The sequence below is a fragment of the Trematosphaeria pertusa genome (assembly GCF_010094035.1).
Source record: "Trematosphaeria pertusa strain CBS 122368 unplaced genomic scaffold BU26scaffold_6, whole genome shotgun sequence".
In the NCBI taxonomy this organism is placed as follows: Eukaryota; Fungi; Ascomycota; class Dothideomycetes; order Pleosporales; family Trematosphaeriaceae; genus Trematosphaeria; species Trematosphaeria pertusa.
In genome coordinates, this window is record NW_022987217.1 from 1381315 (window position 1) to 1407054 (window position 25740).

The following is a 25740-nucleotide window of genomic DNA, read 5'->3' on the forward strand; positions in this document are numbered from 1 at the left end:
TACTAGATTAGCTTTAAAATACTTATTTACTTAGCTATTAGGTTACCTATTATACCTAGTAAGAGAGATTAGTTCTATATATAATAGCTTAACGTAGAGATTTTTTCTAAGAGTTTAAAGGTACTTTAGGTATACTAAGACGTAGCTACCTACTTCTATATTAATTAAGTCTCTAAGCTTAATTATAAGGCTATTTATAGAGACTTAGTATAGTAGAGTAAATATAGAACTACTAAATAGCTTTTTACGTAGATTTATTACTCTAGTAGATAGCTCTAGAAAGAAGACTTCTTCTAGAGCTAGGCTTTTTCTAAATTATTAGATTTATATTCTAATATATTCTTCTTAGATACTTATAGCTCTATAGACTCTATAGGCTTCTTCTCTAGATTAATGTTCTTAATAGCTTTCTACGTAGTAGAAGCTCTAGAGTAATTATAGCTTAGGTAGCTAGATTAGTAGTATTAAAAATAGATAACTAGCTTCTAGATTACTAGAGCTTTATTAAGTACTAGAAAACCTAGAAGAGCTAAAGGCGCGCGTTATAGTATTAATATAATTACTTTATACTTTTTAGCTATAATAGTCTAGTTTAGAATTTACCTTAGATTATATAACCTTAAGTTACGTAATTCTGTTACGTAACCTAGCCTAGCGTCTTAGCGCTTAGCACCTCTGTATATAGAGCCTCTTAGAGTAGCCTTCTACTTCTTACCTTTAGATAGCTAAATTTAACCTAACCTACTCTACTAGCACCTCTTATTCTTATAGCTTATAGAGATAGTACTACCTATAGCTAACTTACCTAGCTAGGTATTCTAGAAACGCTTATAGTAGTAGAGACTATAAACCTAGCTCTTATATTATCTAAAGGTTAATACCTCTTTAGCTAGAGACGGTAGCATAATATCTAGCTAAACTAAGTAGCCTTATTAAGAAGTATTTACTAATAGCTATATTAAGAATTAGAGCTATAAGAGTCTAGTTACTTACTCTAAGAATCTATTAATATACTAATTAATCGCTTGTCTCTTTAGTGCTATATAAGACTACTAGTAGATCTAGTTAGTAGTAGAAAGATACTAGCACTAAGCTAAAGAGAGCTATTAAGAGCTCTATGTATAAGAGAACTTCTATAGAACTTCTACGTGTAAAAACTCTCCCCCCTTTATAAATTACAAAGAATTAATAATTCTCTATACCGCCTAGAGAGCTAATAACTAGCTACTCTACTAGTAGTAAAATACCTTCTCTCTCTACTTCTTTCTTAATTAAAAAACTAAACAAATCTAAATACTATAGAAGAACTCTTACAAAGCTAATCTAGAGGTAGAACCTTAGCTCTATAATACCTCTTTACTCTAATAGTTCTTAAATCTAGAGTAGCGAACCTGCTAGTAGAATATACTAATTAATATTTCTATTATAAAAACTCTGTTTAGTAACACAACGTAATAACTAATAAGAATTAGAATAATAACTTTAACTAGAAGCTTATAAGGCTCTACTAGAGCTTAGTAATACTAGAGCTATTATTAGCCTTAGGTTTATATATACTCTCTATCTCTACTAAAAAGCTTTAAGAGCTCTTTCTAGAAACGCTAGCTAAAATTATTAATAAAATAGTTAGCTAATTATATATATAATAGGTATATAAATAATAAATCTATATATACTACTAGATTACTACTAATACTCTTACTAAGAGTAATAACGTATACGCGAAAAATCTAATATAGGCTACTATTCTAGCTAAAAAAGACGCTAAAATCTAGTAACTATAAGCGCGATTAACCTACTCTAGAGACTAAATACTATCTACTACGTTAGTTTAACGCGTAACGCGTTTCTCTATAACACTAATTATACGTAATTTAAGTGCGTTACTACTAGAGAATTTAATCTTAGGTTCTTACTCTTCTATATACTAGCTAGCTATACTTCTAGCATTATAAGCGCGAAAAAGCTAACTAACGCGCTTTACTAAGTTTCTAGATCTACTCTTATTATTAAATAGTAAGAGTATTACCTTTAAGTAGTAGAGAGATAGCTTATATAATAAACTTTAAGTAAACAAAAATTAGTATACTAGAAATACACTAGAGAATACTAAGAAAACTATTATTACCTATATCTATACGTAAACTAAAGAAGACGCGTACTAGACTCTATTAGTAATACTACGTACTATTAAGAATAGTAGCGTAGTAGTTTTCTATAATTATATTCTTAATTAGCTAGAGAGAAGCTATAAAGACTTATATAAAGAGCTAAACGCTTACTATAATTTCTAAAAGCTTTATTACTAAAGCGCTACTAACTTCGCCTACTTCTAGAATAATTTCTTCTACCTTATATAGAAGCGTTAGCTTCTAGTAGATTAATAGGTAGAGAAGTTTTATAAAAAGCTACTAGAGAATATATGTACGTAGTTAGGTATATACTAATATTAATACGTTAATAACTATAATTACTATATAAACCTTACTTAAGACTTTACTTAAGAGCTTACCTCTAGAGAAGTACGCGTTACTACTAAGAAGACTAAAAAGTATAACGTAATCGCGTTAATACTATAACGCGCGCCTCTAGCTCTTCTAGGTTTTCTAGTACTTAATAAAGCTCTAGTAATTTAGAAGCTAGTTACCTATTTTTAATATTACTAATCTAGCTATCTAAGCTGTAATTACTCTAGAGCTTCTACCGCGTAGAAAGCTATTAAAAACGTTAATCTAGAAAAGAAGCCTATAAAGCTTGTAGAGCTGTAAGTATCTAAGAATAACACGTTAGAATATAAATCTAATAATTTAGAAAAAGCCTAGCTCTAGAAGAAGTCTTCTCTCTAGAGCTACCTACTAGAGTAATTAATCTACGCGAAAAGCTATTTAGTAGTTCTACGTTTACTCTACTCTACTAAATCTCTATAAATAGCCTTATAATTAAGCTTAGAGGCTTAATTAATATAGAAGCGGGCAGCTACGTCTTAGTACACCTAAAGTACCTTTAAACTCTTAGAAAAAACTTCTACGTTAAGCTAGCGCGTATAGAACTAATCTCCCTTACTAAGTATAATAGGTAGCCTAATAGCTAAGTAGATAAGTATTTTAAAGCTAATCTAGTACTAGAAAGCTACTAAATTTATACTTACTTTATATATTATAATACTAGCTACTATAATATAATAATTAGTTATAAGCTACTTAAAGAAGTTAACGTTTAGGTTAACTATAAGTAGTAAGTACTAATATAGCTAGACTCTAATTAGTTAATTAATTATAAACGCGACGCGTTTATTTCTATATAATTCTCTTAATCTACTACTAAAGCTTAAGTAGCTTACTAAGCTAATACTAATTACTATAACGCTCTAATATTAGTAGTAGAAAAGCTAAGAGTAATATAATAAGAGAAGAGAGAATTATAACGCTAGAAGCTTTAAGAAAACCTACGCAAAATAGACAGGTAGCTTAAGAATCTTAACTTGCCTGCTAAGTTACTCTATAAGCTAAAAAAGCTATCTATTTTGCAGGAAACATGCTTAAAGGCTAGGCTTAACATTAATATAATTAGCGTAGCTACCTTTATAATTAACGCGCGTTAAAAAGATACTATAATTAGGTACCTTAGTGTCTATAAGGTTAATTAGCTTATTACTAATAGAAAGAAAACTCTAGTCGCTAATTTAGAGAAGAAACTCTACTAACTAGTTACTAAAAAGCTTCTATCTCTAGAATATACTAGCGCGACTATAGCCTATTTCTTAAAAAAGAATTCTAATACTCTACTACTATATAGAGAGAGTATAGATTATAATATTAAGCTTATAGTAGAAAATACCTTAATAAATAGTTCTCTTTATAGTATATTACTAGAGTATCTATAGTTAGTACGTAATTATCTAGAGAACTATCTTTATTATAGCTTTATTATTTATAGTAATACGTTGTATACGTTACTAGTTCTATTTACTAAAAAGCTAGGTAGAGAATAGAGGTTCTACGTTAACTATTAAAAGCTTAACGCTATTATAAAAAAAGACGCCTATTCTATCCCCCTTATCTAGAAAACACTTACACGTCTATTACGCGCTAAGATCTTTACTAAGTTAGACGTAAGGTAAGCTTTCTACTAGATCTAGCTTAATAAGTTAGTAGAGAACCTAACGTCTTTTTACACGTAGTATAGTAACTATAAGTATTAAGTTCTACCTTTTAGCCTCTATAATAGCTCTACTACCTTTTAGTAATATATTAATAAGGTATTATAGAGCTTACTAGATAATTTCTATATAGTATATATTAATAATATTCTTATTTATTTAGAGAATCTACTTAAGTATAAAGCCTATATTACTTAGGTACTTAATTAATTATATAAAGCTAGGTTATAAGTAGATATTAAGAAATCTAAATTTACTATTAAAAGCACTAAGTTTCTAGAATTAATTATAAGTACTAATAGAATCTAGAAGAACTCTAAGAAGATTACTACTATTTAGAATTAGCCTATATCTATAACTCTTAAGAGCCTTTAATTATTTCTAGGTTTCTATAATTTCTACTAAGCCTTCTTAAAGAATTATAGCTAAATCGTCCGCTCTCTTACTAAGCTACTAAAATAGAGAGTATAGTATACCTTTAGAGAAATTAAGCTTATAGCATTTTAGTAGGTTAAGAATCTTATACTATCTAATACTATATTAGCTTATTACTCTCTCTATTACTACACGAGAGTAGAAATAGATGTATTAGATAGTATAGTTACTAGAGTTCTTTTATAGCTTTAAGAAGATGGTATTTAGAGACTAGTAGCTTTCTTTAGCAAGATAATAAATACTATCTAGATAAACTATAGTATTTATAACAAAGAAATACTAGTAGTTATTCTTAGTGTATAGAAGTAGAGAAGCTAGCTAATTAGCTTATAAGATCTAGAACCTTTTATAGTATTAACTAACTACTAAGCCTTAGAGTACTTTACTACTAAGTAGAAACTTACTACTAGGTAGATCTACTAGGTAAATAACATTACTAACTATAACCTTAAGCTTACCTATTAACTAGGTTTAGCTAATATAGTAGCAGACGCGTTATTATAAAAGTAAGAAGAGCTTAAGACCTAAAAGAAGAAGAATCACGCCACCTATACAAGAGCTTTTCTAAGCAAGAAGTAAATTAGCCTCTTAGCTATTAAGTAATTATTAGGTAAGTTATTAGTTCTAGCTACTTAGAGATTAGCTAGTAGTGCTATAGAAATCGCTGCTACTAATACGTTTATAGAGGTACTCTCTACTAAGAATCTATATACTATAATTAATTAGGTTATTATAGCTAACTAATTAGATAACTCTCTATAGCTAGCTTAAGAAAAAGCTACTATATTAGGCTCTACCTAGAAAATAGAAGACAGCTTATTAACCTATTAGAATTAATTAATAGTCTCTACTATTAACTACTTATAAATATATCTAATACGCGCCGTATATACTACTTAGGTAACTACCTACCTAGAATAAAGAAAAACTATCTAGTTACTATAAGATTAATATTACTAGCTAGGTATATAAGAAGACGTTAATACGTACGTAGTAGTATATAAGGCTTACTACTAGAGCTACGCTCTATAAAATAAGACGCTAGGTCTTCTAAAGCCTTTACCTATCTCTAAGAGGGCTTAGTAGAACGTCTCTATAGATTTTAAGAGCTTCCTCTTAAATAAGAAAGAATTTAACTACGTGTACGTTATTATAGACTAGCTAAGTAAGTAAAGCTTCTCTTTACTCTACTATAAGAAAATTATAGCTTAGCGTACTATAAAGCTATATTACTAATATATCTAGCGTATATATAGTTCTTCTAGATCTATTATATTAAATTATAGTCTATAGTTTACCTCTACCTTTATAGATAAGCTCTATTAGCTTATAGAAATTAAGTAGAAGCTCTCTACTACGTACTACTTATAAACTAATAGAAATATAGAGATTATTAATTAATATTTTAATTAGCGTCTACGTCTATTTATTAACTACTACTAGAATAATTAGTTAGACCTTCTACTCTATATAGACTAGGTATAAGCTACGTTACTATATAAAACTATAGAACTAATAGCGTATAAAATTAAATTTAGATATAAGCTAATATACTACTAGAACTAGAAGAAATATAAAATAAAAGCCTCTACTCTACGTAAGCGTCTATTACGCTAGAAAGCTTAGAATTTTGCTAAGAAGTAATATAACGCCGTAAAAAAAGCTACTAAAATCGTATAAGGTAATATTACAAAAGCGTAAGCTAGGTAGGCGCTCTAAGCAAACAAAAAACGCTAAGAACCTAATTTTATAGTAGGCAACCTTATCTACGTTAAACCTTGTAGCTTTTTAATAAATTAGTCTAGTATAAAGCTTAATTAATAGATATATAGCTCTTACCTAATTATTACTATAAAGAGTTACTTTTTCTAACTCTAGCTACCTACGTATATACGTATATATAACGTCTTTTACGCTAATTAGCTATAAAAAGCTTTAGAGCTATTGCTAGAGTAGGTAGAGCCTAAGTAGCTATCTATTAAAGTAAATAGTAATTTAGAATAGCCTATATATAAAATTCTAGATAGCCGTCTTTATTAAAATCGCCTTTAATACCGCGCTATATAGGTTACTTATAATTCTAACTCTACCTAGTATAATACTATAGGCTTTATTAACGCTCTCTATAAGGTAAGAGACTTTTACGTAGTATACCTAGATAAGCTAGAGCTACTATTACAATTAGATACTTAGATTAAGGCGTATAAAAAAGAGGAGACTCTAGAGAAGATAGTAGAGAATTTAAAACTCGCAAGAGTAGAAGACATAAGAGTAACGCGAAGGCGCTACTAAGAAAAGAGCCTATAATAAAGCTACTCTATAGATACGAAAACAAGCCTTCTAGCTTAAATCTCTATAAGAATAGAGCGACTAGAAGAAAGGTAGTAGCTGTAAAAACGCTTCTAGTTTAAAACTAACACGAATACGCTTACTATAAGCTAAAAGAGATAGTTAAGAGTATAACGCGAGAGTTTTAGAAGAAGAGAGATCTAGAAGGCGTATTTTAGAGCTTAAGAATAAGCTCTCTCTATAAGAGAGAGTAATATAATAGTCTAGTTTAGAATTTACCTTAGGTTATATAACCTTAGGTTACGTAATTCTATTACGTAACCTAGCCTAGCGCCTTAGCACTTAGTACCTCTATATATAGAGCCTCTTAGAGTAGCCTTCTACTTCTTATCTTTAGATAGCTAAATTTAACCTAACCTACTCTACTAGCACCTCTTATTCTTATAGCTTGTAGAGACAGTACTACCTGTAGCTAACTTACCTAGCTAGGTATTCTAGAGGCGCTTATAGTAGTAGAGACCGCGAACCTAGCTCTTATATTAGCCTTTCTAGTAGTAACGCGTGCTTCTTTAAAGGTAAGCTTTTAAGTAAGATCTTAAGTAAGATCTATATAGTAATTATAGTTATTAACATATTAATATTAGTATATACCTAACTACGTGCGTATATTCTCTAGTAGCTTTTTATAAAACTTTTCTACCTATTAATCTACTAGAAGCTAGCGCTTCTAGGTAAGATAGAAGAAATTATTCTAGAAGTAGGTAAAGTTAGTAGCGCTTTAGTAATAAAGCTTTTAGAAATTATAGTAAGCATTTAGCCTCTTATATAGATCTCTATAGCTTCTCTCTAGCTAATTAAAAATATAATTATAAAAAACTACTATACTACTATTCTTAATAGTATATAGTATTACTAATAGAGTCTAGTATATGTTTTCTTTAGTTTATATATAAATATAGGTAATAATAGTTTTCTTAGTATTCTCTAGTATATCTCTAGTATACTAATTCTAGTTTACTTAAAGTTTATTATATAAGCTATCTCTCTACTACTTAAAGATAATACTCTTACTATCTAATAATAAGAGTAAATCTAGAAACTTAGTAGAGCGCGTTAGTTAGCTCTCTAGCGCTTATAATGCTAGAGGTATAGCTAGCTAGTATATAGAAAGATAAGAACCTAAGATTAAATTCTCTAGTAGTAACGTGCTTAAATCGCGTATAATTAGTATTATAGAGAAACGCGTTACGCGTTAAACTAGCGTAGTAAGTAGTATCTAGTCTCTAGAGTAGATTAATTACGCTTATAGTTACTAGATTTTAGCGTCTTTTTTAGCTAGAGTAGTAGTCTATATCTAATATCTCTTATATATATTATTTCTTTTAGTAAAAGTATTAGTAGTAATCTAGTAATATATATAAATTTATTATTTATATATCTATTATATATATAAGTAGCTAACTATTTTATTAATAATTTTAGCTAGCGTTTCTAGAAAGAGCTCTTAAAGCTCTTTAGTAGAGGTAGAGAGTATATATAAATCTAAGGCTAATAATAGCTCTAGTATTACTAAGCTCTAGTAAAGCCTTATAAGCTTCTAGTTAAAGTTATTATTTTAATTCTTATTAGTTATTACGTTGTATTACTAAATAGAGTTTTTATAATAAAAATATTAGTTAGTATATTCTACTAGTAGGTTCGCTACTCTAGATTTAAGAACTATTAGAGTAAAGAGGTATTATAGAGCTAAGATTCTACCTCTAAATTAGCTTTGCAAAAGTTCTTCTATAGTGTTTAGATTTGTTTAGCTTTTTAATTAAGAAAGAAGTAAAGAGGGGAGGTATTTAGCTACTAGTAGAGTAGCTAGTTATTAGTTCTACTAGTAGAGTAGAAAGATTATTAGCTCTACTAGTAGAGTAGAAAATTATTAATTTTTTATAATTTATAAAAAGAGAAGAAGAGTTTCTATACGTAGAAGTTCTATAGAAGTTCTTCTATATATAGAGCTTTTAATAGCTCTCTTTAGCTTAGTACTAGTATCTTTCTACTACTAACTAGATCTACTAGTAGTCTTATATAGTACTAAAGAGATAAGTAATTAATTAGTATATTAATAGATTCTTAGAGTAAGTAACTAGGCTCTTATAGCTCTAATTCTTAGTATTAGCTATTAGTAAACACTTCTTAATAAGGCTACTTAGTTTAGCTAGATATTATACTACTGTCTCTAGCTAAAGAGGTATTAACCTTTAGATAATATAAGAGCTAGGTTTATAGTCTCTACTACTATAAGCGTTCTAGAACACCTAGCTAGGTAAGTTAGCTATAGATAGCATAGTCTCTATAAGCTATAAGAATAAGAGGTACTAGTAGAGTAGGTTAGGTTAAATTTAGCTATCTAAAGGTAAGAAGTAGAAGAATACTCTAAGAGGCTCTATATACAGAGGTGCCAAGGCGCCAAGGCGCTAGGCAGAGTCATGTAACTTAGGCGGAGCCGAGTCGAGCCGAAGCACTAAGTTAGAGCCGAGTTAAACTATTACAACTTAGAGCTATTATATTATTAGTTAATAAGCTCTATATAGTTAAAACTAACTATAATATATAAAATAATAAGTTTATAGAGCTAGATTAATAATATATATATAGTTAGAAGAAGAAAGCTCTAAGAAGATATTTTTCTAACTTCTATCTCTTATTACGCTATACCTAGAAGAGCTAGCCCTATAGAAATTTTCTAGAAACCTTTATTACGTTATAGATACTATATACTATAAGTTTTATATATTATTATAGAGATATAATACTACTTACTAGAAGTAAAGTAGATTTTTTCTTAAAAGTTAGTTAAATACGTATAGCTTTTTAATTACGTAATATATCTTAGTGTAACTTTAGTATTAGGTGTAATATGCTATAAAGAATATATATATATATTTTTATAAAAATATATTAAGTTTTTATATAGTTATTTAAGAAAAACTTATAAATTTCTTATTAATTTTTCTTGCTAAGAAATTATAAGCAGTTTAATAATATAGATAGTTCGATAATAAAGTACGTTATATATATCTTATTTAATAATTAGACTTTAATAAGTAGTAAAAGAGCTCTTACTAGAATCTATATATACTATCTAGACTTTATAGAAGTACTCTAGAACTATATTCTAGAGCTTCTATTACTACTTAGCTAGTATTTAAGTAATAATATTACCTCTATTATAGAAAATACGCTCTAAGCTTTTAAGATAATTTTATAGCGTCTTAGCTACTCTATTCTTAATAATACTACTAATAATAATATTATAATAGAAGCTCTAGCTAAAAAGTATAACTTTAATACTTACTATTAGTAACTATACTACTTCTACTATATAGTTAACCTTAGCACGTAATAGGTTATATTTAGTAAGAATTATAATACTTTTAATAACTCTAAGAAGAATATTTAGAATAAAAAGAGCTTTATAAAAAAGTAGTAAAGAGCTAGCTCTTTAAAGATTTTACTTAACGTTATCTTATCTATATATACTTTATAAGCTTACTAGCTTCTAGAAAACTTTTAGAGAGACTCTAATAGTTACTCTAGAGACTTTATAGCTACTATACTTAAACTAGTAAAGCCTATTAAGACTTACTAGAACTTCTACTATAATTACTTTACTAGAGTAATAAAACTACGTAATGCTTTTAATAATTATATAGTATATAAAACTAATAAGTATTAATAAGAGATAGCTAAATACTATTATAGAGTTAATAACAACTCTAGAAAAAAGCTATAACTATTTATTAAGAAAGATAGTCTTACTAGAAAGAACTAGATAACTATCTCTAAGTATATATAGCTTCTATCGCTCTTTAAAGAAGCTACTTTCTTTTTTAAAGGTAGAGAAAAAGCTAGTACTTCTAGAGCTATATATAAAGTTCTTATAACCTTTAATTAGCTAGTTAACTAGCTTATAAATATTACTAAGAGACACGCTAACGTTAATTTTAATAATTCTAATACCTCTAAGAATTACGTAAAAATTAACTATTAACTAGCTCTTACAAAAATCTCTAACTATTACGCTAAACTAAAGAGCTCTCTAGTGTATTACGTAGCTTTAAGGCTCTACCTATAGTATAAGAACTATTTTAAGCTAGCTTAGAGAGTTCTTAATAATTACTTAGAGCTTCTCTATAGCTCTTACTCTTATACTAGCTAGCTTAAAGAAAGCTACTATAATTTTTAACTTATCTAGAAAGCCTTTAGAAACTCTAAGAGCTCTATAGAAAGTACTTAAAAGTCTCTACCTATGCTAAAAAAAGCCTAACTTAGCTACGCAGCTAATCGCGCTAACTTTATAAGAGCTACTTTATAAGCTATAAAGTCTAATTAGAAGTTAGATAATAAGTTTAATAGCTAGAGAGCTAAACTAGCTCTTCTAGAGAGCTACTTATTAGCTGTTAATTCTATACAGTACTAGTTAACAAAGGCTAAATAGTACTCTATACTCTTACGCTTCGCCCTTAATATACTAAGTATACCCGCAGTAGCTACTAATTATAAGAGGACCTTCTTAGAGCTTAGGAATCTCCTTAAAGTACGACGTCTAAGTATAAAGCCTAATCTGCTCTCTACTCTACAGAGCCTCTAGAGCTAGAAGCGCCTTGGCTTAACGCCTCGCAAAAGCCTCTTAGGGGCTCTAGGAAAGCCCCTAAGTCAATTAGCGACTCTGTACAGTAACCTTAACGACGGCACGTGACCGTTTAATTTATCTGCTAAGCTTTTCAAGCTATAAACAAGCTAATCAAACAAGCTAGAGCGAAATTCCTAACAAATCAAGCCAAACAAGCCAATTAGAGCTCGAGAATCAAGTCAAACAAGCTCTCTCCGAGAGCTTGTTTGGCTTACTTGTTGCCAGGTCTGGTAAAGAGCGAGAGCGGTACAGGCCGTCCCATGACTTTTGACATGAGTTGGACCGGGTTCTAGCAAAGACTTGTAGGTCTGGATACCCGCCATGAAGAGAAGCTGGCAAGGAGGCGAAGGAGACGCGGTCGTGATGAGCAGACGCCACGGTCGGTGCGCTTCGCGGGATTCATTTCCCAAAGACTCCAATATATCTCAGTCTCTTCCATGCTTTTGCTCGTCTTTCGCCCCGCCCCGCCTCCTCTTCCTCATCATCTTCGCTCACCGCTCGCCGAGGCCGCTGCCGGCGACGGCACTGTGCGCTCCCATCGACGTTCCACTACTTACCATGGCAGGCCGAAAACGCCGAAGAGCCTCATCCCCCGATCCCGACCCTCTGATGTCACGCCAGTGGCAGAGGAAATGGGCTGGAAACCGAAGCAGCTCTGAGCTCTACGATTCGCCGACGCCGGAACGCAGAGAGGCGTGGTACGAGCGGGCCAAGGAGCACAAGGCCAGGCTATGTGAACTGGTCACTGACCGTAAGGTATGTATCCCCTTAAATTGACTGCTTGTCCTGACGTTGTCTAGGCGCTAGAGAATTCGATGCGCATTTACGTAGATGACCGCACGATGTTAGATGGATAGTTCAAAGCGGAGCCCGAATTCATCGAGGGCATAATATGGATTGCGAACCTGTTGCGTCCGCAGGGTATGCCTGAGTTCGCCATCCCCTGGATCCCACATGGTGCTGTTCCGAGCACGCCGCCAGTGACACCTGGGTTACAGCAGACGTTCCATACGGCGGAGAGCGCTTCTCATGGGCAGCTGGGGGTTGCCTACACTACATGCGCCAGCTCCTCTACCACTTCCATCTCTGGATCAACATCAACCTCTGTATAACGGTCTCCTACCTCTTCTGCCTTCAAAACAGCCTCTTTCACCTCGAGATCAACCTCGACTTCTTCAAGACGCTCCTCCGGCACTACACCAACATCCCTCCCTGCCTCTTCCTCAAAATGTCATACCCAACCCACAGCATTTCACATGGTGCTACCGAAAGCTCGGAACCGGGGACAAGCGGGGGCGAGATGGCTTTTCCGTGAATGTGGTCAGGTACGTTCTCTTTGTTGTCCACTGCCGACCTACAAGATCTAGACCTAACTGACCATGTGCACAGATTGTCTGCGGAATATGCATCTTCATGTCCCTCCCCCTCTCCCCCAATGCCGTTGCGCAACTCGCCTGCATTCATCACGACGAATGCTTGCACTCCATCAAGCTCGACTATATACCGTGTGCTCGAGACGCTGAAGTATGTGCTCAGCATCCAGACAACAGTGGGGAGGCAGAGGACAGATGCAAGATCGCTGTATTTGTGGAATGTGGTAAGCGCACCGTTCTGTTCTTAAAAATATGGCAGCGAGAACCGCTTGCTAACAGCTGTATAGGTCGCACCCTTTGTGCGGGTTGCGTCGAGTTCCGAGGATTTGGAGGGAGGATTGGGAATGAGTGCCCAAAATGTGCCGACGATATGGATATTAGGATGGGACTGTAGGATCAGCGCTCGTAATAAGTCTTCAGGCCTCAGACTCTGCGCATGTTTGAATAATATGTTACAATCTGTAGGCCCTGCTTCTTCGCAGGTCGATGTGGGTCGTTGCTCCGATCTGGAACGGTTGCGTCGCGGATATCTGAGCTTGCGACGAACCTACACCTAAGCATGGAGTAAAGGAAAGAATAAAATAGACTGAAAGAGCTGGTAAGAGTTTGTATAGTATGTTTGGACCAGCTTAGCACTGGTGCCATGGTGAAGTCGGAGCCATTTATCGATGGCGAGCTTAAGGGTCCGGGGAAGGCGGGTCATTGCTAAGTGCTGGGTTTGTGGCATCCCGCATGTATATGCTCCATATTTACCCCATCCGGGAGGCGAAGGATGCCGTCCGACGCCGTGGCTTTTATTAGACAGTGTTCTCTATCAGATTCGATTGTAATTTGACAATCGTATTCGGATACTGACTCGCCCGATGCCATGCCCGCGCGACCGTTGTCAACGTTCAACGGATTTCGCAGTCGACTTTACCAGTACGGATATATATGCAAGCCCTATTGTAATTCCAAGCTCGGACGAAGTATGAGGCGCGCCGTCGTTTACGGCGCTGGCTACCGAGGGCATTTTGGCAGAAGAAGCTTCATGTGAACAGCACTACATGCTGATAAAGCTGTTTGGTTCCCGTTAAAGTACCTTTAGGTCACTTTAAACACCTTCTCAATGCTTGCTCTGCCAAAAGTCAGTCATCGCGCAGGGTTCTGCCCAAGCAATCTCGGCTGATAGTGCGTCGCACTCACCCGTGATATACTCAAGCAAAGAACCAGCATATCACTACCCTCCACGCATCTCCACCCTCCGCATGACACATCGAAATCCTCTAATACAGCCCTAAGTGTCCAAAGTCTCACATCATATTCATCGCTCAATGCATGTCAACCAAGCTCTACCGCGTCCTTGACCATGCTCTTGAGCCTCTTGAATTCATGCTAGGCGACCTGCATGCATGGTATTATCACTGGCTGTACTGATTGAAGCCTGAGGAGGCTCTGCGTATCTGGTGGGGACACGTGTGCCGGAGGGTGTCGAACTGAGCTCCGGGCAGTTGGGTCTGTGTATGGAAGTAGCCGGAAGTAGAAGTGCGGGAGAGGTGGGCCTGCCGTCTTCTGTTTGAGCGGCGAAAAGAAGGATGATTCAGGATGCAGGGCCTGAAGCGGAGGGGATCATCGTCGGCCTTGTGCTAAAGTTATCGGTGCCCACATCGGGGACGCTTCTGGCATCCGGAGGAAAGGAAGAGCGAGGCTGATTCGGTCGAGATGGGTACGCTGGCGCCAGTGAAGTGGCAGGCAGAAGGTGAAGCTGAGGTGGCCTCGGTCGGGGATTGCTCGCGCCGGCGCTTTAAACCACGGACTGGGCTGCGAGAGGCGGACCCCGGAAGCTTGCTCGCAAAGGTTGTCGCGGGGCTGTTTAGGCTCCCTGGTGGAGGAGGAGGCGATAGATTGCTGACGCTGACGCTACCGCTGCCGTCGCTGCTACTGGGCGTCGGCGGCGTCAAAACCGTCATTAATTCGCGGAGCGCCATGTGCTTGTCGCTCTGAAACTGCGCGCGCACCGATGGCGGGGTGTGTCCCTGCGGCCACGTGTCCGCCTGCTCTCCGTATATTACCCTTCGCACGGCTCCCTTCTCCTGGAGTCGGCGAAGGGCATGTACGAGGGCGGCCGCGAAGTTGGCGTTGTATCGGGATGCGAAGGTGGGTGTCGAGATGGGCGGGACGAGGAACTTGCCCTGCGTGGCCACGATGTCGGGGAGCTGGCCTGCGGCATCGTCATTGCCATTGCCATCGCCATTGTCATCGCCATTGTCATCGCCATTGAGAGCCATGCGCTGTGGCAGTGAGCAGGGAAATGCTGAGCGCTCGACAAAGACGTTGGCAGAAGGACGTGAGAGAGAGAGAGATTACCATTGGGATGTTCCAGAATGTCTCCGCTTATTGCATACCATGCCGCAAACACAAGCTCCTGTCGCTCAAATGCTCGAGCGTGCGGGCAGACGCGACGCCCCCGGAGCCACCCCCACCCCCGAACCTTGTATCAGCGCGAGCCGGCAGGGAATCATACGCGAGCGGGCGACGGCTCGTCGAGGATGCGCGAGTCGTTGAAAGGCGGTTGTCGAACGGGGAGATGGGTTGCTGGATGGCAGGGATGAGCGATCCTGGCGGCCCGGCCCCTCTGCGCGGGACGGGGATTGAGAAAAAAGCCGGAGGCGGAGGCGGAGGCGGAGCGAGTGAGCAAAGAGGATAATTTCGCCCACGTCGGGCGCACGGTCCATCTGCAACCATTAGTCGTTAGGCTCGGTCAATTCTCGCATTCAGCTCACCACAACCTCACAGCTTCCCGGCCCTGCTCTCCATCGAACGACATCTCACCCACCTTGCTGCGTCGTATTTGCAGGAAGCCTAAGTCGGTGCGGCATTGACGGATGTGGGCCGTCCCACGCAGCGATGTTGAACCCGCGGCGCGCGTCGGTGCATGCCCCTGCTGCGAGACCGCGCAGGGGAGAGAAGGGGAGAGGGGAGGCACTATTGCTGGAGAATCCGGTGTCGGGCAACGATTCGAGGCATTAAGGATGACTACGGTTCCATGGACCCCATTGGCGTAAGCATTTCTGACTACATCTGGCAATCCGGCAGGCTGAGGATCCCAGCTCTCTAAGTTCAGCTCGTTTGGTTTACTATTCAGAATCCGTTGGTGCCCCAATTCTCCGGCAGTCGTAGCGGAGTTCCATCCGCGGGATTATCAGCTTGAATTGGCGGCGTCGTAGGCGAATCACCCCCGTCGATGTACTCGTCTGAACCATCTCTACACCCTTTTTATTTGAGTTTAACTACGAGATTTCGCAGCAAGCGACGCTTTTACATGGTACGCTAACCTACGTGGCCGCGGAAACTCCTCAAAGCTACTGGAAACCTATCGCAGCACGACCTTCACGGGCTTTCTCTATCCTCGAGTTCCGCATCCAGAGTTGACGTTGACTTGCGAACGCGGAGCAGCTTGCGCGTAACGCCGGTCTGGGCACTACCAACTTTGACTCTCGACGAAGCAGGCTGATTTCTCCAAGTGTAAGCGGCCTAGACTAGTAACAGCGGGCGGCTGTACGAGACCCGAAAGCATCAGCGGAGGTTAATTCTGCCTACCAATCCCCACTCAGCAGCTCTTCGCCTGTATCGCGGCGGTAAGTCACCTCACGTAAGGTCTACCTCATCCTCAGAACAGAAGCTCATCCAGCATCACTCAGGCGCAATCTTTAGCGAGCAAGAAATTCGACGCGTTGACTTTGGCAATAGTCCAACTTGAGCGGATTGCAGCAAGGTTTCGTCTCGCTTCATCCGCCACTACTGTGCGATTTGAAGTTGACAGCGCAGACCCGACCACAGCTACCTAAAACGCCGCGATAGCAGACAACGCTACGAAGAGCGCTACTCTCAATCCCGCGACTCCGCTCTCATACGCAAGACAATGGGGGAGAGAATATGCCCTATCTACTCAGCAAGATTGCACACTGCGATCTAGCTATGGTAGGTAAGATCATCGCCGATCTACTATCCGATCGCCGACGCCTCTGCCATCCAACCAGTGGTAAAGTCGTTCATACAAGCACCCGACTCGCAGCTTAAAAGCTCGACAAGGAGATGATACAAGCTATATGGACCAGTCGCCTGCAATCGCCAATATGCCAGAGAAGGCACTGCGTCCACGGAATGCTTCCGTACTTAGTCCCGCGAGACGAGCCGCCTTTACGACATCTAGGATTTGTAAGAGGATCTAGATCTGAGACGTTAAAGCGCAAGCTTGATACCTGGCTATTCAGCAAGCTGCGTTTCGTGTATACGGTTCGGAGACGGCACACCCCTAGACGGTGAGGTCTGCCGTTTTCTAAAGCGAGCGTAAGCTGCGGGGAAGTGATAGAGCATCTACACTCAACGCTCAAACGATTTGAGTTGACCGCCAAGCTTCTCTGATCTGCGGGCGAAACTTAGACGCCACCTTGAAATGGTGAAATGATCATTGTTGAAAGTCCAGAGCGTGATCCCATCACGTTTCATTTCCAAGCAGCGAAAGAAATTAGTGCTGATTGTAAGAGCGACTTCATGGCATATTTATGGAACGAGCCGTGCACAAGTATTTTATAGTTCCAAATAAAGCTTAGCGTTCTCTGCATCCGCTTAATCTTGTGTGGGGTTGCGTTGGATCGCGTGGCGGCCACGTGCGTCCAAAAAAGGGTAAATATCGCCTTTTTCCACGGTTGGAATAGGAGCTAGTAGTTTATACGAATTTCGATCCTAGGCTAGTTAGGTTAGTTCTAGTGTTGATATTGCGGGGCTTCCCTGGAGCTGCGATTTGCGCTCGGCGTTGTTGATGCGCACCAGGAAGTTGGTTCTTGAAAAAGCGGCGCTTTCGCAGGGAACTTCTGCGTGGTGCATCTAGCTCTGTACTTGGGTGCATACCTGCTCTTTCTTCTATTAACACTTTTCGACAGGAGCAAAAAAGAAGCAAAAGACAAAAACAAAACATACAACAGCGGGTATTCGCTAGTGGTCACCCACCTAACTACTAATCCGCCGGTACGCTGCTTAAATATGGCTGAGCGAACGGGAAGCCTTGGATTCAGCGTCCTATGGTCGTATGTATCAGTAACTGCCACATCTTGAATATATATAGTATATTTAAACGCTGTACTCTGTTCGGAGATATAGCGATAACTGACTACAACCGAAGCGCCATGATGTCGCCTCGTAGACGTAAAACAGTTGAAAGATAAGTTTACCTATAAACTTAGTTAGGATTTAAAGCCCCTGAGTGCTGCTTCACATTCACTTTTCGCCCTCGAAGAAATTTTTCAACCTGAGCATTCTGGCCGGCCATGCGCGATGAATTCCGAATCCGCGCCCGTCGCTCGTCATGGAAACGTATTTCCAGCCGCTCCCGCCGTTCCCCAAGCCAGTCAACCAGCAGCTCAAGGCAGTCAAGCACTGGTTCAAGCCAGCTAAGTACGACCTGGCGAGCCTTTTCGTTCTTGAGGTAACGAGCTCGCCCAAAAGAATAACTATAACGGAGCGCTTAAGATGTACAACTTAGCCTTACGCTCTGCCTCGAACGACTTAAGTCTGCTTTTGAGTAGATCTATAGCCTATTCCATGTCAGAACCGCCAAATCTTGACTTCGCTCTGAAGGATGCCGATCGTGTTATTTAGTCGAATCTAAGTTTGTGGCAGGGATGGTTGCAGAGAGGGCAGATACTCTTACGATGAGGTAATTTACGGGGTGCGGAAGAGGCGCTCGCGAATGCCGTAGGCTTCGCGCGAGGCTTTAACGTAATAACGGCCGAAAGAGCATTAGATAAGGCGCAAGTACGTCGAGCACAAGCTGCAGGGACGACCTCTGTTCCGGCGCTAGAAATACGCACTTCTAATCGGTCGAACATCCTACTACGTCCTGCTTTAACGGCATTGCCTCTACAATCTTCTGCTTCTGGTATAGTTTCCTAGGCTACACAATTATTATCCACGAATCTTCCTGCCACGTTCAACCCATCTTCTAGGGCGTTAGGACCGCACGACTCTGGTACGTCAACAGCCCTACTATCCGCTTCAACCTCGTCAACCCCGCTCCCGAAACCTAGTTCAACCTCTCAGTTAAAAGGTTGGTTTACGATTCCCGGAAATAGATGACCCCAGACTAACACTAATAAATATTAGGCCAAAACGGAGCTTCTGCTACTGCAGTAAATCAACTTGAGAGTCAAAATCCTGTAAACCCTGTTCATCGACCACTTATTGGAGACGACATCCGTCTTCTGAACCTTCAACCAGGTTCATTCGACGATCCTATCTGCTGCTATCTTGACCAAGTCTCCCTCAGCGCTGGGCGTGCCTACGAAGCCCTCTCATACGTCTGGGGGAACGCCAGCGACACTTCGCCCATGGGCCTTGACGGGGCGACGTACTATATTACGAAAATCTTGGAATGCGCATTGCGGTATTTGCGGCACAAGGTATCTCCCAGAGTCCTCTGGGTCGATGCCGTCTGTATAAACTAAACCGATAGAAATGAGCAGAGTTAGCAAGGTAGGAGGATGAGAGATATCTATCTTAACGCATTAAGGGTGATCGCCTGGGTTGGTGATTACGCCCCGTTTACCAAAGAAGAAGTTGATGCAGCATTTAAAATCGCTTCCAAGATGAACGAACGTCTGCTAGCCGAGATGGAGCAAGTTTATCTAGGAGAATTTGAAAACTCAGATGCGGTGAATGTCGTCAACTTTTCAAAGGCGGTAAATGCTCGGATGACTCAGACTTATTTTGACGAAGGCTTTGTCGGGGAAAATCTCTCAACATTACGGATACTTCGAGAGATTTTACAGCGGCCATAGTTCTCTAGGGTCTAGGTAATTCAAGAGGTAACTATGTCGAAGACACTAGAGAGCGCGTACGCCGGCCGTGGACCCGTTTTCACGTGTGGCTAGACTAACATGCCATTTTAGTGGTTGGCTTCCTTTGCCGTGCATACCAGTGTACCCTCTTTGCTTTCACGGGCTTACTCGACGCATCTTGGGGCGCTCATGGTATGCCACTTCCGCGACTTGCACGTTAGCCTTGCTTCAGGAAGATTGAAGAAACCTCTGGCGGAGCAGCTCTTGATATTTCTCTCAGGTGTTAGCGGCATATTCCAGGCTACAGATGAAAAAGACAAGATCTATGCGGTCCTAGGAATGCTGTCGTATGAAACCCTTCCCCCGCATCTCGAGCCCAACTACGCGCTCTCCACCGGGCGAATCTTTCGCGACTATACAAGATACATTCTGGAAGAGACTGGAAACCTGAATATCCTCACATGTCGATCATCATTTCGGCAATCGTTCCCGTCTTGGGTTCCAGATTGGAGCAGGCGTGCGCAGTTAGACAGTTCTCGCTGGCGCAAAGATAATAACCTGAGATTCCTTGCAGGAGGGACCAAGCTCGAGGTCGACTGGGTAAAATCGAAACCGTTCTTCTGCCTCTGGATTTACCTGATTTCCAGCCCGCGTTGCAGAAATATGGAATAGAGAACCCCGAGTCGGATGACACTATTAGCGAAGCAGCGAAACACACTGCCAGGGCTATACTAGCGTACGAAAGCAAACTGTTCCGTACCAGTGCATTAAAGGCTGGTCTTACAAGGACGCGTTTCGAGCAGTGGCTCAAAGCTTTCACGACCGGGTACGAAGTAGACGCCGATGCGTTTTACAAATCATTTTCCTTCGAACAAGTGTATCGCATGTTTTTTTTGGAGAACATGCCGATTTCTCGATCATGGCGATCCTCTATTTTTGCAATCACATTCGCGACCGGTTCGAATACGCGACCTACGAGGACAATATGGGGAACTTCGGTACGCTAAGCAACAAGGACGACTTACCAGCGGTCGGTGATATTGTTTGCTCTCTGAGAAGGTCTATTCATAAATTCATACTGCGGCCAGAGGAGGATGAATGGCGTATCGTGGGTATCACCACTCTTAGCAAAAGTGAGCGCGAAGGACCTAGGAACCAACTCTCGCAATTTTTGGACCGGGAATGCGAGCGGCATTCAACGCATTGTTATCCATTGATAGATTAGCGAACGACACACCGAAACGGATCCTTTGATAGGGCTTGGGGGTGAGTGCTGCACCTTAGATTAGAATACATAATAGTAAGAACTCGAATTTTCTACTGCACAAGATAACTATCACCTAAGCAAATCTGCCAGTCGCTGCAACGGCTTCCGTAGGCCGCGCGCACTTCTGCATCAGTGCTTGTAGAGCCTCCGTCGCGGCCGCGGCGCTACGAATACGATGTCGGTTCATTGACGGCAGCCGCAGCTGTCTAGTCGCGATGCAACACGCCTTGCAGCACTACAGCCGCTCCTCTTAGAGGTCCATGGCGCCAAAATTTCTACGCTTCTGGGGAGCCTTAGGTGTTAGTGTCGGGATGTGAATATTATCGAACCGGGTATACTTCGGGCGAACCACCGCTTCATGCCCAAAGCCGTCGCAGCCCCTTCCACCTTCACGACACGACCAAGACCACAACTACGGCCACAATCGACTCCCCAACCTCGAAGCTCACACAATTCGCGATATGAGATGAGCGTCGATTCGTCCCCGAAGCCTACGCCGCCTCTCCCGATACGTGCGGGCGCCGCATCGACCCCTCCCGACAGCCCGCCGTTCCCCGCTGCCCGGGCGCCCTCCCCTCCTGCGCCCGCTACTCCCGTCTCTGTGCCCTCTCCGGCGCCGTCCGAATCACCGCGGCGCTCCCCTCGCGACTCGTCGGTCGAGAGCCTGCTTGCGCTTCTCCACAGTCGCCGCCGTGGCCTCCTGCTCGACGCAACCGAACAGCATGCGGTACGACTGACGGAGGCGCAATACCACACCCTGCACAAGTCGATCGCCAAGGACAAGGCGCTCAAGGCCTGGGTGGATGACCAGGGCCGTTACGACTGGATACCCGACTCCGGCGGCGCGGGCGGCACCTTCGTCCTTCGCATGCCCAGCCCCAAGCACGACTCCTTTGCGCGCAGCGTGGACATCTACATCCAGCGCCAAATCGACAAAATTCGGACGAAGGAGCGACCCGGGATAGTCGATGAGATCCGCGAGGCGGTGAAGCGCATCCACGGCACCGGCACGTCTGATGCAAGGCTAGGTGACACGGCGAAGGTCAGCGCGGATGCTGCGTATACCGTCGAGGGGCGCGCCCGACCGCTCGTCGTCATCGAAGTCGCATATTCGCAGAATATCTCTGCGATCAAGGACAGCAAGGCGCCGCTCTGCATACGGCATGGCTCAAATGTCGTTGTTGCCTTCGACCTGCATTACGAGAAGCCGGCAGACCGTCGAAACGCCGCAGCCCCGAGTGCATCCTCTGCTGCATACACAATATACCGGGCGGATAGATTTGAGGAGAATGGCGTAGCGAAGGTCGCCATGGAAGCTGCTGTGGAGGATGTGGACTTCCTCGCCAATCATGCAGGCGCGCTGCAGCTCAGCCTGTCGGACTTCTTCCCGGAAAATCAGGTCCCCATGGGCGCAGCTGATGTCCACATCGAGATACCGCACCTTTCGCTAGAGGGATTCTTGTCGACCGCCGAAGCGCAACAACAGACCTACGATGCCAACGCAGCTTCGCCCATCCGCGAATTTGTTGGCTCAAGGAAGCGGAGGGCCAGCCTGGACCAGCAATTGCATAATTCGTCGTTCGAATCTGAGCCGCCTGAGGACAATCCTACCGCACCCGGGGACAACACCGCCGAGGCTGGAGACTCGCAATCATCATACGCGCCGTCTATTGGCGTTGCTGGTCCGACGAAGCGCGCAAAACACCATGCCGATGACGAAGCCGAAGATAGCTGATCCATCCAGAGACTGAACGTGCACATCGACTCACCTTAAGCAGGCAACACCCTAGATACGCGACGACTGCGACGACTCGGGGCGGTTTTGCGGTGTTTGTGGCGTATTCGGCGACGCCAACGGCCCTGCTATCGAAGAGGATTGGAAGCGCGAGTTGGTAGAGACCGAAGGGTCGAGCAGGCAGGAGGGACATGGAGCAGGGTGGGAAGGTGGTAGCAAGGACCGTGACCGGGGACGAGGACGTTTAACCGCCGTCGTGTGTTCAGGGCCACTGTCTGAGGTGTATGTATATCCAAGCGGGTCAGAAAGCGCATAATGCCTGCATGTGAGCTAATCGTGTTCAGATTCTTTCTCCGTCTCGATTTTGCGTTTCTGCTTCGTGGGATGGGGACTACTTGTAGCAGGGTTATAGGAGGATGCGCGGGTAGCAGAAGAAGGCCTCGGAAGCAAGGCGAGACCGGACATGGGCATGGGCATGGGCATGGGCATGAGCTGGGGCGTTGATCTTTCCGATGACTGAACGAATAAGATCGCGCGTAAGATGGCGGGAGGCGTCGATGGGGCAACCCCGCGCATCGGTATCGGTTTCCACCCTTTGTCTCTGACTACGACGACAAGAATCTTTACCAACACGCCTGGCGCTTTGTTTCTTTCAACCCCTTGGACAAAGACAATAAAAGCACGTCTTCTCGCTCCGCTGAGTCCCCGGGCTCGCCTTTTGCATCAGGCGCAATATTACAGCTTCGGCAGTGGTAGCTGGCCTATAACGCTAATGACTCAGCACTAGCCACAGCAGCCACAAGAGTCGTTTTCGACGTGTTTCAGAGACTTCCTCCAACACACGCCAAATGCACCCGCGCCCGGAAAGGCGACAGTTCTTCTCTAGAGCACATCTTTTTCGTCCTGAGCTTGCTTGCAGTGAGGCTTGAAAGATTCGTGCGAAACGGCGCCGCCGTCGCGAAGACAGCAGTTGTTAGTGGATCTTCCCTGCGGGAACTTCCATTCCGACTGAGGATTTGTTCCAGTACTGTGGCTCACCACCCGATGCACGGCCCCACCGCATGCACGATTTCGGATGCCTACACCCGAGAACTTTTAAGGCTCTACAACTACATATATACTATAAAATTACAAGATTTTCTAGTGTAGTAATTAGAGAAGCTACCTAAAGGCGCCTATAAGGTTTTTTATGTATAAAAGCGTTTTAGAAGCTCTATTTTACAAGTACAGCGTAATCTAGCTAGTATAGAGGCTACATCTATAATTAATAAGAAATCTATATTAATATTCTTCTTATTAATAGAGAACTTAGAAGAAGGTGTAGAAGCTCTCTATTTACCTCTTTTAGACGTCTTAACGTTGTTTTTAAGTTATTTATTTACCTAATGTAAGGGCTAGGTCCGCGGTCTCCACTGCTGTAAGCGTCCCGGAACACCTAGCTAGGTAGGTTAGCTGCAGGCAGCGCTATCTCCACGAGCTGTAAGAATAAGAGGTGCTAGCAGAGTAGGTTAGGTTAAATTCAGCTATCTAAAGGTAAGAAGTAGAAGAATGCTCTAAGAGGCTCTATATATAGAGGTGCCGAGCGCTAAGGCGCTAGGCTAGGTCACGTAATAAGATTACGTAACCCGAGGTTATATAACTCTAGGTAAATCTCTAAACTAGACTGTTACACCTTACGTATAATTCGCGCTTTCTCTTTTTTAGTAGCCTTTTTTTACTACTTCTATAGGTAGATTTTCTTTACCTATACTCTTATTTACTTTCTCTTCTCTAATTAACGTGCCTTCTTAGTCTTTTTAGCTTTCTTAAGCTTAGTTACCTTATTCTTTTAGTGTTATAAAAGCTTCTTATTAGCCTTCTTCTAGTTCTACTAGTTACGTATCTCTTATACTTTATTTAGTAACTAGAATACTATACTACTATAATATTCTTAAGGTATTTTAAGTAGTAGTAGCTTACTACGCTACTAGCGCTTCTTCTTATTAATTAAAGCTTCTTTAAGTTACTTATTTTTATATTATAGAAGAGTCTTCTATACTAAGATTATATAAATTATATAACTAAGCTTCTAGAAGCGTTTATTATAGATATTCTCTACTATCTACCTAAGTAGTTACTTAATTTTTCTCTAGTTAGAAGCGCTAAGTACTAACGTAGCTAAGTTACTAGAAGATAGCTAATTAGCTTTCTATATATTAAATTACTTTAATATTATAGTAGAGTTAAAAAGCTCTAGTCTAGTTAACTTAAAGGCTTTAAGAATAGTTTTAGCCTTAAATAAGACCTCTTAGGTAGTATTAAATATATAGAAGAAATCTCTTTTAGTTATAGCGTAGATTTTCTATAATCTCTCTATAAAGGCTAATAGTTTAGCTAAGTAAGTAGCTAAGAGTAGTTTAAATATATAAATATCTAGAGGCTATAGTATATAAGTAGTATATAGTAGAAATATAGCTAGAAGAATTCTATTATTATTATAGAACTTAATAAACTTTATAGTAACGTATAATCTATAGCTATTAAGAATTAGAAGTTAATTTAATTATTCTACTTTTACTTATATTTCTCTATTAAATATCTACTATAGCTATACTAGCTCTATAGAGTTATTTATCTATTTACTTAGTAATAAGCTAAAAAATACCTTATATAATATAAAATTAAAATCTTATAACTAGATATTCTAGATATTTCTAGAAAGAGCTTAATATATAAGTATAGATATAAAAGTAGTCTTATCTATATATATATATATAATAGTTATAATTTACTCTTAATTACTATTCTAGAGTATTTACTTAATTTTTCTATTCTTATAGCGCCTCTTAGAAAATACTCTCTTTATTCTACTTAATACTCTAATTAGAAAGTCTTTTTTATCTATATTATATGTGTAGTAGAGTAGAATTTTATACTAATTATAAGAGCTAGGTTCGCGGTCTTTACTACTATAAGCGCCTCTAGAACACCTAGCTAGGTAAGT

General features: G+C 40.5%; 5 protein-coding genes across 5 annotated transcripts; 3 read left to right on the plus strand and 2 right to left on the minus strand.

Annotated features, from left to right (window-relative positions):
* Positions 1-12125: 12125 nt before the first annotated feature.
* BU26DRAFT_563965 (uncharacterized protein) lies at positions 12126-13497 on the plus strand (the record flags this gene model as incomplete). The annotated part of the gene is made up of 5 exons (XM_033833230.1): positions 12126-12323; positions 12425-12488; positions 12566-12878; positions 12957-13164; positions 13228-13497. 5 exons carry the CDS (start codon positions 12126-12128, stop codon positions 13495-13497), a joined length of 1053 nt encoding a protein of 350 aa, XP_033685085.1.
* Positions 13498-14862: 1365 nt separating this feature from the next.
* Positions 14863-15141, minus strand: BU26DRAFT_379676 (uncharacterized protein; the record flags this gene model as incomplete). The annotated part of the gene is made up of 1 exon (XM_033822562.1): positions 14863-15141. A coding segment is annotated over one exon (279 nt), but the record flags the coding sequence as incomplete, so codon positions are not given.
* Positions 15142-17685: 2544 nt separating this feature from the next.
* On the minus strand, positions 17686-18015 carry BU26DRAFT_424701 (uncharacterized protein; the record flags this gene model as incomplete). Its single annotated transcript, XM_033823582.1, has 1 exon — positions 17686-18015. A coding segment is annotated over one exon (330 nt), but the record flags the coding sequence as incomplete, so codon positions are not given.
* Positions 18016-19170: 1155 nt separating this feature from the next.
* BU26DRAFT_424560 (uncharacterized protein) lies at positions 19171-19422 on the plus strand (the record flags this gene model as incomplete). The annotated part of the gene is made up of 1 exon (XM_033823573.1): positions 19171-19422. A coding segment is annotated over one exon (252 nt), but the record flags the coding sequence as incomplete, so codon positions are not given.
* Positions 19423-21380: 1958 nt separating this feature from the next.
* Positions 21381-23185, plus strand: BU26DRAFT_593780 (uncharacterized protein; the record flags this gene model as incomplete). Its single annotated transcript, XM_033834885.1, has 1 exon — positions 21381-23185. The coding sequence occupies one exon, from the start codon at positions 21381-21383 to the stop codon at positions 22755-22757; it is 1377 nt and encodes a 458-aa protein (XP_033685089.1). The 3' UTR covers positions 22758-23185.
* Positions 23186-25740: the final 2555 nt, after the last annotated feature.